General features: G+C 49.0%; 1 protein-coding gene across 4 annotated transcripts in view; it reads left to right on the top strand.

Annotated features, from left to right (window-relative positions):
• OTUD7A (OTU deubiquitinase 7A) overlaps positions 1–15721 on the top strand; it is a 381326-nt gene that overhangs the window by 338986 nt on the left and 26619 nt on the right. For 3 of the 4 annotated variants that reach the window (XM_043434490.1, XM_043434492.1, XM_043434491.1), the window contains 2 exons: positions 8657–8784; positions 10723–10872. In XM_043434490.1, the coding sequence (XP_043290425.1) occupies positions 8657–8784; positions 10723–10872 (278 nt within the window). Of the gene's footprint in view, positions 1–8656; positions 8785–10722; positions 10873–12015; positions 12479–15721 lie in introns of those variants that run through there. The other variant, XM_043434493.1, reaches the window with a different exon arrangement.

Below are 15721 nucleotides of genomic sequence, written 5' to 3'. Positions count from 1 at the left end.
AGGAGTTCATAAGCAACCTTATGGGATTGTTTTCTGAAGTCCTTCCTGTTTTATAATCTTCCAGGTACTTTCTTGTTCCTGGGACTCCCTTTTCTGTCCTCCAGCCATAATGTGCTGCTATACACCTAGCCCTGTCCTTCACCCCTGCTCATGCAGGGTTCATGTATGTTTTATATTGTCTCTCCTTCACATTGCAACATCCTGTTGGTGCACCCAACCCAATCCTTCTTTTTGATTCTCTTCCAAACCTTAGCTCAGTGCTGGCCAGATGGAGCTGCGTGTACCAACAGAGCCAGATCCAAGACCAGCACGTATGGTGCTGAGCACTTGTGCCTCCACACACCCCCCAGGGGAGACATTCCTGCCTGGGGCCCATGACACCAGTGCCCAGACTTGACCTGTTAGGAGGCAGGGAGCAAAGCCCAGCCCTCTTGGGATGAGTGCTCACACCATTCTCCCACACAGCCTTTGACTGGGATCTAGAGCAGGGAAGGCTGGCCTTCTTAGGGGATCAAGATTCACTGGAGATGGGGAAGGACAGCAGCGTCTGACAGGAATTAGAACCGTGTCATCTACTGAGCACACACATGTTACAATATGATCTGCATCGAGCAGGGCTGTGAATCTATCATTATCATCACCAATGGTAGAAAACTGAGTTTCAGGAAATTAAATCAATTCTCAGCATCCCTCAGCCCAGAAGGGACAGAGCCAGGATCTGAACTTGAATCTGACTGCCAACATAAATCCACACTCTTATCAAATCAGAACATCATGATGCACAATCAGGCAAATGATGCAAATCAGGCATGAAGAGCAAGAATCAACAACTTATCCTGAAATTTGTGAAGAAAATAATCAATTTTGTCCTTTAACCTTTTATAAAGCAATAACTTACTTTTTCTAAATTGGATGAGACAGGTTATGGAGCCTGAGAGGCTGTTAGAACAAAGAGAAAATGAGACCGAGAGGGGGACCTTCTCGAGGACTGTTGGGCAGCCCCCACTGAGTGACTGACAGCCCAGGCCTGCACTGTCCCGGGGTGCTGCTCATTGTGCAGCTGACTTCCCACGGTCTCATTGCTGTGCTCCATGATTTCATAGTATGTTTGCTACTTTTCTTTTTTATTGGGCTTTTTCAGAAATAGCTAGACTCTTAAATGGTTTCCTAATGTAGTCTCAGAGATATGAACTTGTCAGTCTTTTTTACATTTATTTTTATTTGGCTGCACCAGGTCTTAGGTGCGGCATGCGGGATCTTTAGTTGTGGCATGTGGGATCTAGTTCCCTGATCAGGGATCAAACCCAGGCTTCCTGCATTGCAAGCACAGAGTCCTAGCCACTTGACCACCAAGGAAGTCCCTTAATTCGGTCTTTTAAGGAAACATGAGTGGCATGCTGCTGCTGGGAGGAACTCACCCCTCACCCTCAGGCACTCCAGGGTCAGGGCATGGCCTGTTGTGGGAAAGGAGGCTTTCTTACAAATATTCCTCAAGGTTCTGGGACTTCCATCAGTGAACCAAGCAGGAAGACTGTTCACCTAACAAGTTCTCACATTTGCAAATCTGGAATCCATTCAAAATTTTTAAAGCAAATTTCAATTGCTTATTGAAAATATGATTGAAGCTGTCGCTTCATCTGTCAGGAGCCTTCTCTGACCTTCCTATTTAAAGAAGCCCCCATTTACCACCATGCTGATAATTTTTCTTGTTTCATCATCTGTTGATTGTCTGTCTCTGCCACTTAGACCTGCATACATGTGCACACATGAACACCCCCCCACACACACACCTAGAAACAATGCTATACCTATAGCACTCAGTAAGTATTTGTCACACAGATGACCCCAGCTTCTTCATTTTAGGCAGTGAGATGAGTCCTCACCCCTAGGCCACCTTGGCCACTTTTGAGAAGCTCCTTGTCAGAGCCCGAGACCCTCTGGGTCCCCTCAGAGTGCCACCATCCTTCCGTCCTGGATCCCCAGACCGTAACTCTTAGCAAGGTCCTGGCTGCCTACACTGTTGTGCCTTAGGAAATCTTTTTGAAAAGCTGCTCATCTGGGCAGGCACGGTCCCTGACCAGATACAGAGGCCCACCAGGGCACTGGCTGGCCTCAGCCCCTGTGAGCCCCTCAGGCTGACTCCCCATCCAGCTCCCTCTCCACCTATGTGTCAGCTCATCAAAAATCTCCTCATGCCTCCAAACCAGCCCGGGAGAAGGGGTCAAGCCCCACCACTGGCAGATACGCTGCCAGTGACACATATGTGTCAATTGAAAAAAATGCACAGCGCAAAAGTTGAGAATTATGTTTTATTTAGCAAGCAAAACTGAGGGCTTAAGCCCAGGAGGTAACCTCTCAGATAGCTCAAAGGATGACTCCAAAGAGGCAAGGGAAGAGCCATGTGGGAGTTTTTACAACAACGACCAAGTAGGCAGAGCATCAATTTAGTGCTTTTCTGTGTATTGGGAAAGTGCAAGAGTCTGGGCTCCCTGAAATTTTTCCTTTGATATGCACCTCAGCTACCCGGGGCCAGTATCTTGGGCTTTCTCATCCTTAGTGTCCTCCAGGTGCACCATCAGGGGTGGCTGCAGCATCTCTTGGTTTGATGGTGGGCATCCTGTCCATCCTGAGTTCCCTCAGAGTTCGCCATCCAGGCAACTGTAAGGTGATGGCTTGGTGGCTGCGAGATCCTCTGTTTAGGACGTGGCAGGCAACAATGTTTTCATTGACATGTGCATGAGTGCTGTGCAGCTGTGGGAGGGGAGGAGACTCGCATGCTATGGCAGAGGCCTCTCTGGGATGACCCTTAGGAAAAGCAGGGGCCAGCAAAGTCCATGGACTACCCTGCCTTTCACCAGAGGTGGTGGGGAGGGTTTTATGTAGAAGCTAAATATGCACATACAGTCATAGCCTGTATATGTGTGTGCACACACAAACACGTATGTGTTTGTATTTTTAAGTTTTTATGGAAATATAGTTGATTTACAATATTGTATTGGTTTCAGGTGTATAGCAAAGTGATTCGGTTGCACATATATACATATTATTTTTCAGATTCTTTTCCATTATAGGATTATAAGATACTAAGTATAGTTTCCTGTGCTATATCGTAGGACTTTGTTGTTTATATTTTTATATATAGTAGTGTGTATCTGCTAGTCCCAAACTCCAGATTTATCCCTTCCAATACCTTTCCCTTTTGGCAACCATAAGTTTGTCTCCTATGTCTGTGGGTCTGTTTCTGTTTTGTAACAAGTTCATTTGTATCAGCTTTTTAAGATTCCACAGGTAAGTGGTATCATATGGTATTTGTCTTTCTCTGTCTGACTTACTTTACTCAGTATGATCATCTGTAGGTCCATCCATGTATGCTTATATTTGCAGATGAGAGGGTACACAGGATACTGATAACTGTGTCACAAAGAGAATCATGGATGGGGTGACTATACAATTTATCATCTAAGCTGGTACATTGTGGAGAGTGAGAGTGGCCATTGGCCATTGGCAACCCATACAGCAGGACTTCGCTGAGCAAAATAGAAGGTGTGGACACCCTACCTTGGGGAGGGAGATAGGGAAAGTATCCGGGGGGGAGGGGGGGCTGCACCCAAGCTGCCCCTCTGTGTGGCCAGATGACTGCCCTTGGGCAAGACCCCACTGGCTGCCCAGACTGGATTCCTTGTCGATGACATGGGCTCTTGCTGGGATGTCCTCTAAGGCTGTTACTGCCATTTAAGCCAGGACACCCCCAAATCTGCACTGTACCTTTTCATTCCTGCCACCAGCTTCAGCACCATCTGGACTTACTCCACCATCCTTGCTTCTTGGTCCCACCGCCTCTGCTGAGGGAACCCATCTTTCTCAGGGAGTTTTCACTGGTGGGTGGGGTGTCCCTATGCTCCTGATCCCCCCTCCCCAGGTACACATTGAAGTAGAGGGAACACTGTTGTGGCCTAGGGCCTGTGAGGGAGCTCTCAGACACACGACACACCCGAGTGTGAGGATGAAGCAGTTACATTGCATGTTAGTCTTCTTAACCAATAACTAAGTGTTTTAGGGATGTTAGGTGTCTTTTCCCGGAGGCAAGATTCTATTTACAATCCTGCATCTAGCGTTGCTCAGTAAACTCACAGGAAGTTGATGTGAAGTCTTAGGATGAGAAGTGGACGTGAGTATTCAGGACTGGCTTTGTTGGAGCTGATTTCTACCAACAGGCTCAATCATAGTAACTCACACACACAGGTCACTGTTCCAAAGTCTCCTCCCATTTGCCTATTGGCACCTCAGCCTGAGGAGTCCTCAAGCCAAAGTTCCTGGCCTGCATTCAATGAGCAGGAATATTTGCTGAGGCTCCAGAAGCATGAGGGCGTGGCGTGGTGTTGAGGGGAGAGCACAAAATGAGGACCCACCCCCAGTTCAAACCTGCTCCCTGTGCCCTGGGAGCAAGGAGTTGGAACAAGTAAGGAAGGATTTAGAGATTCTCCAGCTGCCCCCAGGGTGGAGCTGGGACCCCTTCTTCCACCTTCTGGGCCACTAAGCAGAGTCACAGTTGACCTTTGGCTCTCATGTTCAACACCAAAACAGGACTCGCTCTGCTTCAGGCTCATCTCCATAACCCTCTCCCAGCTGGGCTCACACCCCCATCACCACTGCCTGTGTCCGGATATGAGGCTTGCTGATGTATGCAGTACAACCACATGCCCCAGCCCTAGTGCAGATCTGGGATGGATGGACAAACAGGTGGGTGGGTGGATGGAACAGGTGAATGGATGGATGGATGAGCAGCAGGATGGATGCATGTATTCATGGATGGATGAGTATATGCATGGCTGGATGGACCAAAGGATGCATGTATGCATGGATATATGAGTGGTGTGTTAGACTCGGCACATGCTCCTCTTTTGCTTCCCTTCCTTCCCTGAAAAATTCAGTCCTAAATCCATATGGTTCATCAAAGCAAGGTGCGCATCTGCCGTGGGCAGGGTGTGGGGTAGCAGGACACAGAGGACCAAGGCCAGGGTGTCAGAGCCAGACAGAGTGAAGAGGGCAACTCAGGGGAAGGGCAGCATCACTGGTGGAGATTTGAAGAAAGGAGTTAGAATGAACTCTGTGTTGTTAGATTGGAATGGGCAGTATCAGGGGACTCAAAGTTTCAGATAGATTGGTAATAGATGGATGGATAGATAGATGATAGATAGGTAAATAGATAGATAATGGATAGATAGATAGATGATATATAATAGATAGATAGATAGATGACAGATGAAATTGTACATGTATTCATGTGAGGGTACAAACACACATCACCCAGCTCTATTTACCGAGTCTAGGGGAAGTGACATTAGCAATAATCATATTTTGGCTTATAAATACCATTATCCACCTTTTGAAAAATAAACAGAAATGGCTAAATCCAGGGCTGAGGCAAAAGAGATATAAGATGAATCTTCTTGACTGAAAAATATACACAGCCTAAAAGTTGAGAGTGATGTTTTGTTCAGTGGACAAAACTGAGGACTTAAGCCTGGGACACAGCCTCTAAGATAGCTCAAAGAGATTGCTCTAAGGGGGAAGTAGGTGAACCAGGATATAGGCGTTTTCTGTAATGAAGACCAAGTAGTCAGAACATCAAAAGATTACCAAACATCTCAAGTTAAGGAGTTTAGTGCTTTTGTGTGGGAGCGGAGATACAAGAGTCTGGGCTCACTGATTGCTTTGATGTGCATCTCAGCTCTCTAGGGCCAGTATCCTGTGTTTTCTCATCCTGAGTCCACTCGGGGTATATCATTGGGAAGAGGCAGGTGGCTGCAGCAGCTGACTGCTAGATGGTGTTGGGGAGCATCCTGCTTCCATCCTGAGTTTCCTCAGGGCTCACTGTTGAGGGCAGCTATAATGACTGATGGCTGCAACACCCTTTGTTTGCTGATTCAGCAGGCAGCATTTTTATTTCACAACCTGGACCATCTTCTTGTGCTGAAAAGTAAGGATGTGCTGTAAATAGTGACAGGTGCTGTCACATGGCCACAGATCCCACTTGAAAGAGCTCCAATGACCAGGTTGGTATCTGAGCATCAGAATAATCACACTGATGGGTTATAGCCCACTGAATCAAATAAAAGCCCAGAATCCAGACTGATATCAATAAAAGGTATCAAGACTTGGTGAGGAGTGGAATGTGTCTATAGGTTCCAAGTTCCTTCCCATAAAATGCTTATTAATTATGGATGGGAAGTGAGTAGCTCTGCAGGAGGAGCCTGGCTGATGGCCCCAAGAGGGATCCGGTCAACACCAGGCCACCCGACTGGACACCACTAAAAGGATGCCTCATAAGCCAATCTGCTCTGATTGTGAGAAAATACAAACCCAGACCACGGACATCAAGACTGCTGGAAGAAATATCAACAACCTCAGATATGCAGATGATACCACTCTAATGGCAGAAAGTAAACAACTAAAGTGCTTCTTGATGAGGGTGAAAGAGAAGAGTGAGCAAACTGACTTAAAACTCAACATTCAAAAAACTAAAATCACAGCATCCGGTCCCATCACTTCATGGCAAATAAAGAGAGAAAAAAGTGGAGACAGAGGCAGATTTTACTTTCTTGGGCTCCAAGATCACTGCAGATGGTGACTACAGTTATGAAATTAAAATACACTTGCTCCTTGGAAGAAAAGTTATGACCAACCTAGACAGCATATTAAAAAGCAGAGATTTTGCCGACAAAAGTCCATCTAGTCAAAGCTGTGGTTTTTCCAGTAGTCATGTACAGATATGATAGTTGGGTCATAAAGAAGGCTGAGCACAGAATTGGTGCTTTCGAACTGTGGTGCTAGAGAAGACTCTTGAGAGTCCCTTGGACAGCAGGGAGATCAAAGCAGTCAATCCTAAAGGAAATCAACTCTGAATATTCATTGGAAGGACTGATGTTGAAGCTGAAGCTCCAATACATTAGCCACCGGACGCGAAGAGCCAACTCACTGGAAAAGACCCTGATGCTGGGAAAGATTGAGGGCAGGAGCAGAAGTGGGTGACAGAGGATGAGATGGTTGAATGGCATCACTGACTCAATGGACATGAGTTTGCACAAACTCCAGGAGATAGCAAAGGACAGGGAAGCCTTGCATGCTGCATTCCATGGGATCACAAAGAGTCAGACACGACTTATTGACTAAACAGCAATAAATGAACATTCTACACAATACCAGGCCTGTGGTCTTCCAAACAGCCCAGGTTCTAAAAGTCAAGTACCCTGAGGAATGTTCCAAACTGGAGACAGACAACTAAAGAGACACTACAGATGAATACAGCACACTGTCCAGAGCTGGAACTTTTATTACAAAGGCATCGCTGGGGCAGCTGGCACGTAGTGACTAGGGTCTTTAACTGTGATCACATGCATCAGTGCATTAGTGATTAGATGAATTCCAGAGTCTGATGGTTACACAAAAGAATGTATCATAGAAACGTAACCTTGTTCACAAGAAATGCACACAAAGTTCTACCAGAGTGATGGAATTTCAGGCTGATAATTTACTTTCAAATGGTCCAGAAGAAAAAAAGAATATTTATATTATACAACTTTTTTGTGAGCTTTTTAGTATTGCCATTTTTTTAAGTATTAAAATAAAGTATATTGAATCACCAAAAAAAAAGAACAGAAAAAACTATAGGTGCAATAACGACAAAACTCCAAGGTGACTGTGAGGCATCCCTGTGGATGCAAAGTCTTTGTTCTAGAAGCCACTCAAGCAGTTGACCACAAGCTATGCACATAGAGCCCTTCCCCCAGGCAGCCCCACCCTGGAATCCTCAAGCGGGCCACACTTGCTAACTCTGATCCCCACCTACTGCAGTCATCAGAGATCACCCTCAGTTAATTCAGGGCACCCTCTACCTTCAGGTGCCCCAGAGGCCCCATCAAGCTGGGGGTACTGGCTCTCCCCTCTCATGCGTCTTCCCTCTGGGGTGGCCTGGTTGTTGAGGACATCAGGGCTTTAGTCCTCTGCCCATGACCTAGAGTCCTGAGTGATGCAGATTTTGGAGCCTACTCTCTCCCTGAGCCTCAGACAAGAGCCAGGGGACAGACAGGGAGAGTCCAAGTGGCTTGGTTGGGCAATCTGTTACTCCCTCCACTTCACTCAAGGAAGCCTTCTCACCACCCTCTTCCATCGGGGTATTCCCTAGAAAGGCCCACAGATCTTGGTAGCAGTGGTCCCACCAGCCCATCAAATGTACCCAGGCATACCTGCTGCCCTGAGGGTAAAGCTTCAGCCTAAGCTGCTGGATGTGGGCATGAGCCCACGGGGGAGCCTCCATTCCTCCTCAGCCCCCCGGAGAACCAGCCCCCGTGTGGCCACACACTCTGAGCAGGATGCCTCTGCACCAGGGAGACTGCGACTTAAAGGGGGCTCACCTCCCACGTTGCCAGGTTCCCTGCCTCAGCTTCTCTCCTGAGCCCACCCAGCCAGGGTAGGGGTAGAGAGCTGGTCCAGTGGGCTTGCTGCCATCGAGTGGTGTGGAGGGAGGTGGCCACAGATGACTTCAGAGGGCCGAGATGGCTAGACTCCATGCACAGAAGGGCCACAGCGGGATGTTCTGTCCTCCGCGCTCCCTCCTGACTTGGTCCAGTGACAGGCTTGTTCACTGTGTCCCCAGCATGGACAATGCCGAAGACCCTGTGTACGAGAGTCTGGAGGAGTTCCATGTTTTCGTCCTTGCCCACATATTAAGGAGACCCATCGTCGTCGTAGCGGATACGATGCTGAGGGACTCAGGTGGGGAAGGTAAGTTTACCCATAATGAAACAGATGTATTTTATTCATCACCCAGAAAGTGTAGCATCCCAAGTAAGGAAGAGACAGTTGAATATAACAGCTGAGCCTCCAGAAGGACACAGAACTTTACTTTGCCTGAACAAAGATTTTATTATTTCTCCTCAACTCCATGTTTCTTTTTCCTCCCCATGCAGGGGGGATTACTCTTCTTTTATCTTTTTTTTGGCCACACCACTCAACTTGTGGCATCTTAGTTCCCTGACCAGGGATTGAAACTGGGGTCTTGACAAGTAAAAGCCCAGAGTCCTAACCATTGAACTTTCAGGGAGTTCTGTGTTTTGACGGCGGGAGAAATCTGGCTAAGTAGGAGTTGGGATGAACCCCTAGGGGCTCCTGGCCCTGCCAGTTGCCCATGCCCTCCAGTAGTACCAGCCTTGTCCCAGGGCCACTCAGCCACCTGAGTCCCCTCCTGCCCCCATTACATGTTTTAAAGGAGAAACAAGAAAGGCCTAAAGTGCAAAGTCACCCAAAAGGCTGTGATGGGACCAGAGCAGGGGAAAAGGAGGAAGGGATGGAGGGCTTTCTAGGGCTGGTGCCTACTTCACAGCCCATCACACACACCCTCTCCCTCAGCTAGGCCAGTACTTCCCAGGGTGGACACTGCCTCCCACTTTTTAGATGAGAAGCCCAAAGCCCAGAGAAGCCACACAATGTGCCCCCATCCCTGGCTGAAGCCTTGGAGGAATCAGGATCGACCCAGGGAGGGAGGGCTCCAGGCTTGTTCTCCCTCCAGCCTTTCAGCTAGAGCCCACAGGATACTGCCTGTGGGCTCTCTGAAGGGGAGGGACCAGAAGGGTCATTCCAGTGCAAGTGGCCTGCCTGTCGTGGCTGGTATAACCACAGAGGGCAGGGGCTTGGGGCACACTGGTCACTTCCAGTGACACAGGCCTGCCAGGGTCCGCAGCTCTTGGGTCCCTATACTCGTCAGATCCCACAGGACTGGGTCCACACCTCCTTCCCTTGTCCTGTAGCCTTCTCAAAGGTTGGACCCACTTTGCCTCTCAACAGAGAGAGAGGCCAGAAGCACAGTCACTGATATAGACGGAGCAAGGGTGGGGAGGAATCCTGAGCTCATCAAAGTCATCCCTGAGGTCGACTGTCCTTTCCTTCCACTCAAAGAAGGGCAGTGAGTCACTGACTCCAAGGCTAAGAGACAAGGTCCTTTGTGATTAAAAAGTAGAAGCTATATCAGGGCATGTATTTATCTCAGTAAGAATTTAGGCCTTTTCCCCCTTTGGGTAAGGAAATGAACAAGATTATGTCCCAGTTGCTAAAGGAGCCAATCCCCATCTCTCATTTCCCATCTTACTTACGACTTGGGCCTGGAGTGCTCTCACTGAGTTTCTCAAAACCTAGAACAGACAAGGTCTGGAGCAGCACAAGTGTTTTTCTGTGTGCAGGTGCTTTTGTGAACACAGGAAAACACAGGTTTCCAGGTAGCCATTAGGGCACGTCCTGGCTGATCACCTGAGCAGGCCTCAGGGTGGCAGGCAGGCCCAGCAGGTCACAGCAGGTCCCCTCAGCCCTGGCCCTCTTGTTCCCAAGGTGCAGCCTGACAAGGCACGGGGACCCACAAGCCAGGAGGATGCTGCCCAGGGAGGCAGGTTGGGGAGGGTGCCCTGGTCAGGCACAGGACTTGGGGGCTAATAAGCCTGGCCCCTGTGAGCCTGGGCTTCCTAATCCATTGTGGGCTCCCAGGGAGCTCCCGCTGGGTGGGAGGAGGCCCCTCTACTGTGGAGTGGATGATGGATGATGATAGCACCCGGGGCTGCAGCCTGAGCCCACCCTCCATTCCCTCTGCCCTGTCATGTCCCCCGGGTTGGTGAGAGCTGCTGTCTGTGTCCCCTCCGCTCCACATGCCCTCCTCACCTTTGTCTGTGTCTGCAGCATTCGCTCCAATCCCCTTCGGAGGGATTTACCTGCCTTTGGAGGTACCTCCCAACAGATGCCACTGCTCACCTCTGGTTCTGGCCTACGACCAAGCGCATTTCTCTGCCCTTGTGTCCATGGAGCAGAGAGACCAGCAGAGAGAACAAGGTATGCATGCTGCCACTTGACGGTTGTGGGGAACAGAGGGGCCAGGAGGGCAGGAGGTGGAATGTGGAGCCCTCCCTTGAGAAGTGCACTCAGCAGTGATGGGTTTTGCCTAAAACTACCATATGCATGCAAACAATATTGTTGAAAATAATGCCATTTGCAGCAACATGGATGGAATGGATTTAGATGATCATTATCATAGATTATCATACCTAAAAAGCTTAGATTATCATACTAAGTGAAGTAAGTCAGAGAAAGACATATCATGTGATATCACTTACATGAGGAATCTAAAAAAAGATACAAATGAACTTATTTACAAAACAGAAACAGACTTACAGACACAGAAAACAAACTTATGGTCACCAAAGGGAGGAGTGGGGAAGGATAAATTCAGATATACACACTACTATATATAAAATAAACAACAGGGACCTACTGTATAACACTATACTCAATATTTTCTAATAATCACTAAGGGCAAAGAATCTGAAAAAGAATATATATGACTGAATCACTTTAAAATATGAAGAAATTAATAATTCTGTCACCCTTATCTATCCTTTACTGTGGTTCCCTTCACTTCTATGCATATTTTATATGGATGCAGTTAATCTCAGATGTAATTTTTAAAAGCTGTTCTAGTGCAATCACCTAACTATAGCTCACTTTCTTTGTAAATAAAGTTTTATTGGACCATAGGCACACTCATTCAAAGGCGAATTATCTGTGGCTACTGCTTCTGTACCCTAACAGCAGTTGAGAAGCAGTGTCAGACACTGTGTGGCATGCAGAGACTAAACCATTCACTGATGAGTGCTTCATGAAAAATGTTCGCCAGCCTCTGCTCTGCAGTAGTAAGCTTTTGAATCAAAAGATGGATATTTCCATTCAAATCATTACATGGGAGCTTCCTGTCATTTCTGTGCTGCAGAAAGTCCTACCAAGCTGGGCCCACAGGCTGTGCACTGCACAGTTCCAGCCACAGTCACACAGACTTGTGTGGGGTCGGTGTTTAGCCAGCACGTTATGTGTCTGTTGTGGAGATGGTGGGATTTTGTTTGAAATGTTAACTGCTGATGGATGTGTGATTAACTGAGCAACGAAGGAGGAACTCTTCCTTTTTCACTTGTGTCTGGTTAGACAGAGAACCCTCAGAGGACCAAAGGAAGGAAAGGCTGAGTGATTTCAGGGTCCCTGCTATCAGACGTGGCCCCAGGAAATCCATGTTGGCTCATCCCATGGTGATGTGAGTCCAAAGGAAGGGAAGCAGGGCTGCAACCGGCTGAGGGGATATCACGTCCTTTTCCTGTGCTGTTTACAGACGTCTCACTTTAGCCACATTTAGGCCTTTTCTGTTGTCTCTCTGCATTTTGGCCAGTGAGAGCTGGCACCTTCCTCATGGCTTCCGGCTCTTCTCAAAGCTCACTGTGGCTCTTGGGAGACAAGAGGGCCCTTTCTCAGCCTCACCCTATTGGCAAGTGATTGAAAAGACCAAAAGACTGTCACTTAGAAGTCAGACGTTAGCCATGAATAGTAGGTCAGTGGCTCCTAACCTGGCAACTCAGAACTCTAGTCTTCTATTGAACTGTACAGAAAAAAATAAAAAAACTATAGAAGAAAGATGAAATAATAAAACCATTATACCAAGGTGAAACATTGTAGAAACAGCATGTTGTGTATAAATTTTGGAGAATTTGAATAAAATGGGCTGTGTTTTACTTCAAAACTTAAAAATGAGGGCCCTTTCTCAGGACTGGGGGTCCAGACCACTCATCCGGTCTCGCAGAGACTCCCTGGTGAGGGGAAGATCGTGGTCACGAGGCTGGCGTCTCCAGCCACTGAGCAGGGCCTTCAGAGCCGAGTCCCCTCCTCACGGAAGGCACTGAGCTTTCAGGCCTTCCAGGTACTGCTTTTGGATGCTTTCCAGGCCAGTCTGGAGGTGCTCGTCAATAAAAGGACAAATGCAGAGGAGTTCCCACAGCTTAGCAGGGAGCGTTACAGAGGTAAGGGTGGTGTCACCTCTGAAAACTTGCTTTCCCATAAGTGGGCTCTGGCCCCAGCGTGGTGTCTGAGGGGCTGTGCCGTGGGCTCCTACAGCGCCCCCTGCTGGCTCCCTCCTCGTAGCGGTGCGCCCCTGCCTCCACGGTCTTCCTGTGACCCGGGCTGCATATTGACCCATTCAGTTCTCACAGCCATTGCACAAGCAGAAGCACGGCACGTGTAAGTGGCTCCCACTGGCTGGGTAACCTCTGTGCTGCACATCAGGCCCTCACACATTGGGAGAGAACACGAATGCTCTGCACACTCTGAGGCTTTAAGTATTGCTGCCAACGCGTCCCCGTGCCACCCTCGCTAGTGTGTGCTGGTAGACAAAACCGTGCTTCCTGCTCCTCCCATTGGCCTGAAGTCCAGAGGTCCTACATGCCTGGGGCTGAGGGTTCATTCAGTGAAGCACCTGTTGCTTGCAGGTTTGAAGACCCCAAAGATGAAGTGTCCTTGCCTAGGGCCCTCACCACCTTGTAGGGGAGACAGGCAAGCACACCAAGCCACACTGCATACAAGCCACATTCTGTACCAGGCAGTATATGCCCCAAACAGGCACGAGCTCCATTCAGGAGGAGAGTGATTATTCTAATTGGGAAGAATGGACAGATGGAACTGAACAAAAGTGCTATGCCAATGCAGGGATGTGGCTGGCGTGTTGTTGGCATGGCCCAGCAAGCACCTGTCATAGAGGCATGACAGCGTTGGGTCTGGGTGCTGCCATGTCCTCACTGTGTGGCCCGAGGGGTGCCACAAGACCTCCCAGGCCTGTCCCCTTCTGTGTTGTGCAGTAACACCCACCTCCCTGGGAGTGACCGCCTTCGCCTCCCCTTGTTCATCCTCATCTCCCCCACCCCATCCTCTGCCCTTTCTCTTCCACCCATTTTCCCATTGGTCTCTTTCTAATTTGACATGTTTAAGGACCTCACCATTTAGTTGTGAAGTGACTACCAAGGGATAGTCCCTCCACACACTGAAGTTCTCAGTCACCCCTGGGAATGATACTGCTTGTCCCAGAATCAGGCCTGTCCCCTGATCAATACATGTTCCTTCGAAGATAAACCTAAAGGCCTCAGTTGGCCGCTTTCCTGGCCACCCAGTGTCTCCCTGAAAGGATTTGCTGTGGGCAGGAGGAACAGAGCAGACACTGTCCGAGGAGCCATCACCAGAGGAAGCCTACCCCACAGGAACTCTGGGATACTGTCCTACCTTCTGGCTTGACATCAGAGACTGCCAGCGGCTTTCCACAAATACCAGATCCTAGCAATTCCACCATTGTTACCTGGTGGTTGGGGATAGTGGTGAGAAACTGAAAAAACATTAGGAATCTGCTTGGGGAACAGGCTTATCCTCTCTTCTCAGCCTTTATGAGGCCAAGAAAGTGGAAGTAACCACAGAAAGCCATGTGTTAGCACCCAAAAGATTACTCCAAATAGCATTGGGCTGCAAGGGTGGTTGCTGCTCTGCTTCTGTAACAGGGAGTCCTGAGGTAGGTGGTCCAGGGCTGGTGCATTAGCCCTAGATATCCTCAGGGACTCAGGCCCCAGCCTCTCCCTGATCCACCATCCTTATTGTGTGATTTCAGCCTCATGGTTATAGAATAGATGCTGTAGCACCAGGCATCACATCCACACCCCAGGCTGGGCCAAATGGCTCTTTTCTTGAAACTTAGTCATTTTATTTGGGAAGACCACCTTCCTCCAGTACCTGTGCTGGCATATTACTTATAAGACTGAGCTCCACACTTGCAGTTTTCCAGCTGCAGGGCAACCTGAGAAATGAGTGCATCAGAGGAAGGAGGGGGTGAGGTGGTAGGTGGGGGTTCACTGGGCCAGCTCTGAATCGGGGAGAGAATGTGATGTTTCCAGGCAGTTGCATCTGGACTCTCCTGTTTATTTCACCGGCAATGACCACTTATCTAGGGAATGGCAAAAGTGGGGAAAAAAAAAAAAAAAGGTGTGGGGGGGTGTTCTTCAGATCCTCATCTGGAAATAAACCACATTAGCTGTTAGGCTGTCAATTCCCTAAAAAGCAGTGGTGCGTGAGGCTGTCAATGCTGTGCTACTTAGGAGAAAATCTAGTTTATTTAAGCGCATAAAGAAAAGCAGCCCTCCTCCCAGGCTATGCACTGCTTGTGGATGTCAGGTTTGGGGCTGACCAGGTGAGGGTGGCACACGCGCCGTGCATCCCACCCACGGCTGTGCCCCCATAGGAGGAGGGGCAGGGGTGGGGTGGGTGGTCCTCCTGAGAGCCAGAGCCAGACTTGGCTCCTGGCGACTGACTTGATGGCACATTCCTATGCCTCTGAGATCTAAATGCCACCAGGGAGTTTCACACTCAGAGGTTTTCTCTCCTAGAGCCCTGGGCTTAGGCCAGGATAACCTCCCCAAAGCAGGAGCCTTCTGATCCTGCTGAAGTGAGACCTCAGCCTGGTGAGGGGCTTCTCACTCCCTCCTGCCAGAAGGTCTCCAGCTCTGTACCTTTAGGCTGGGTTGCACTCTGCCCCCCAGGAGTTGCCCAGAAAGCTCTTTACAGACTCTGACGTCACCACCCCTATAGCATCCTTGCCTACGAGGACCAAGGACGCTCAGTGAGAGGAAAGGTAGTGAGGAAACCATCCTCCTCCTTCCTGCCCTTCCCTGCCGTGCCTCCCTCCATTCACAGGGCTCCCTGGTGATGGTTAGAACCCCTTTGACTTTGGCTGCAGGTCACCAAAACCCAACTTAACCCCAGGCAGTTAGGGGGCTGGTTCTCACACACACTCAACAGTGTGGGGCAGGCAGGCACCCTGGGGCAGGTGGGA

Source organism: Cervus canadensis, chromosome 17 (genome assembly GCF_019320065.1).
Source record: "Cervus canadensis isolate Bull #8, Minnesota chromosome 17, ASM1932006v1, whole genome shotgun sequence".
In the NCBI taxonomy this organism is placed as follows: Eukaryota; Metazoa; Chordata; class Mammalia; order Artiodactyla; family Cervidae; genus Cervus; species Cervus canadensis.
This window is presented reverse-complemented; position numbering and strand designations above follow the sequence as displayed.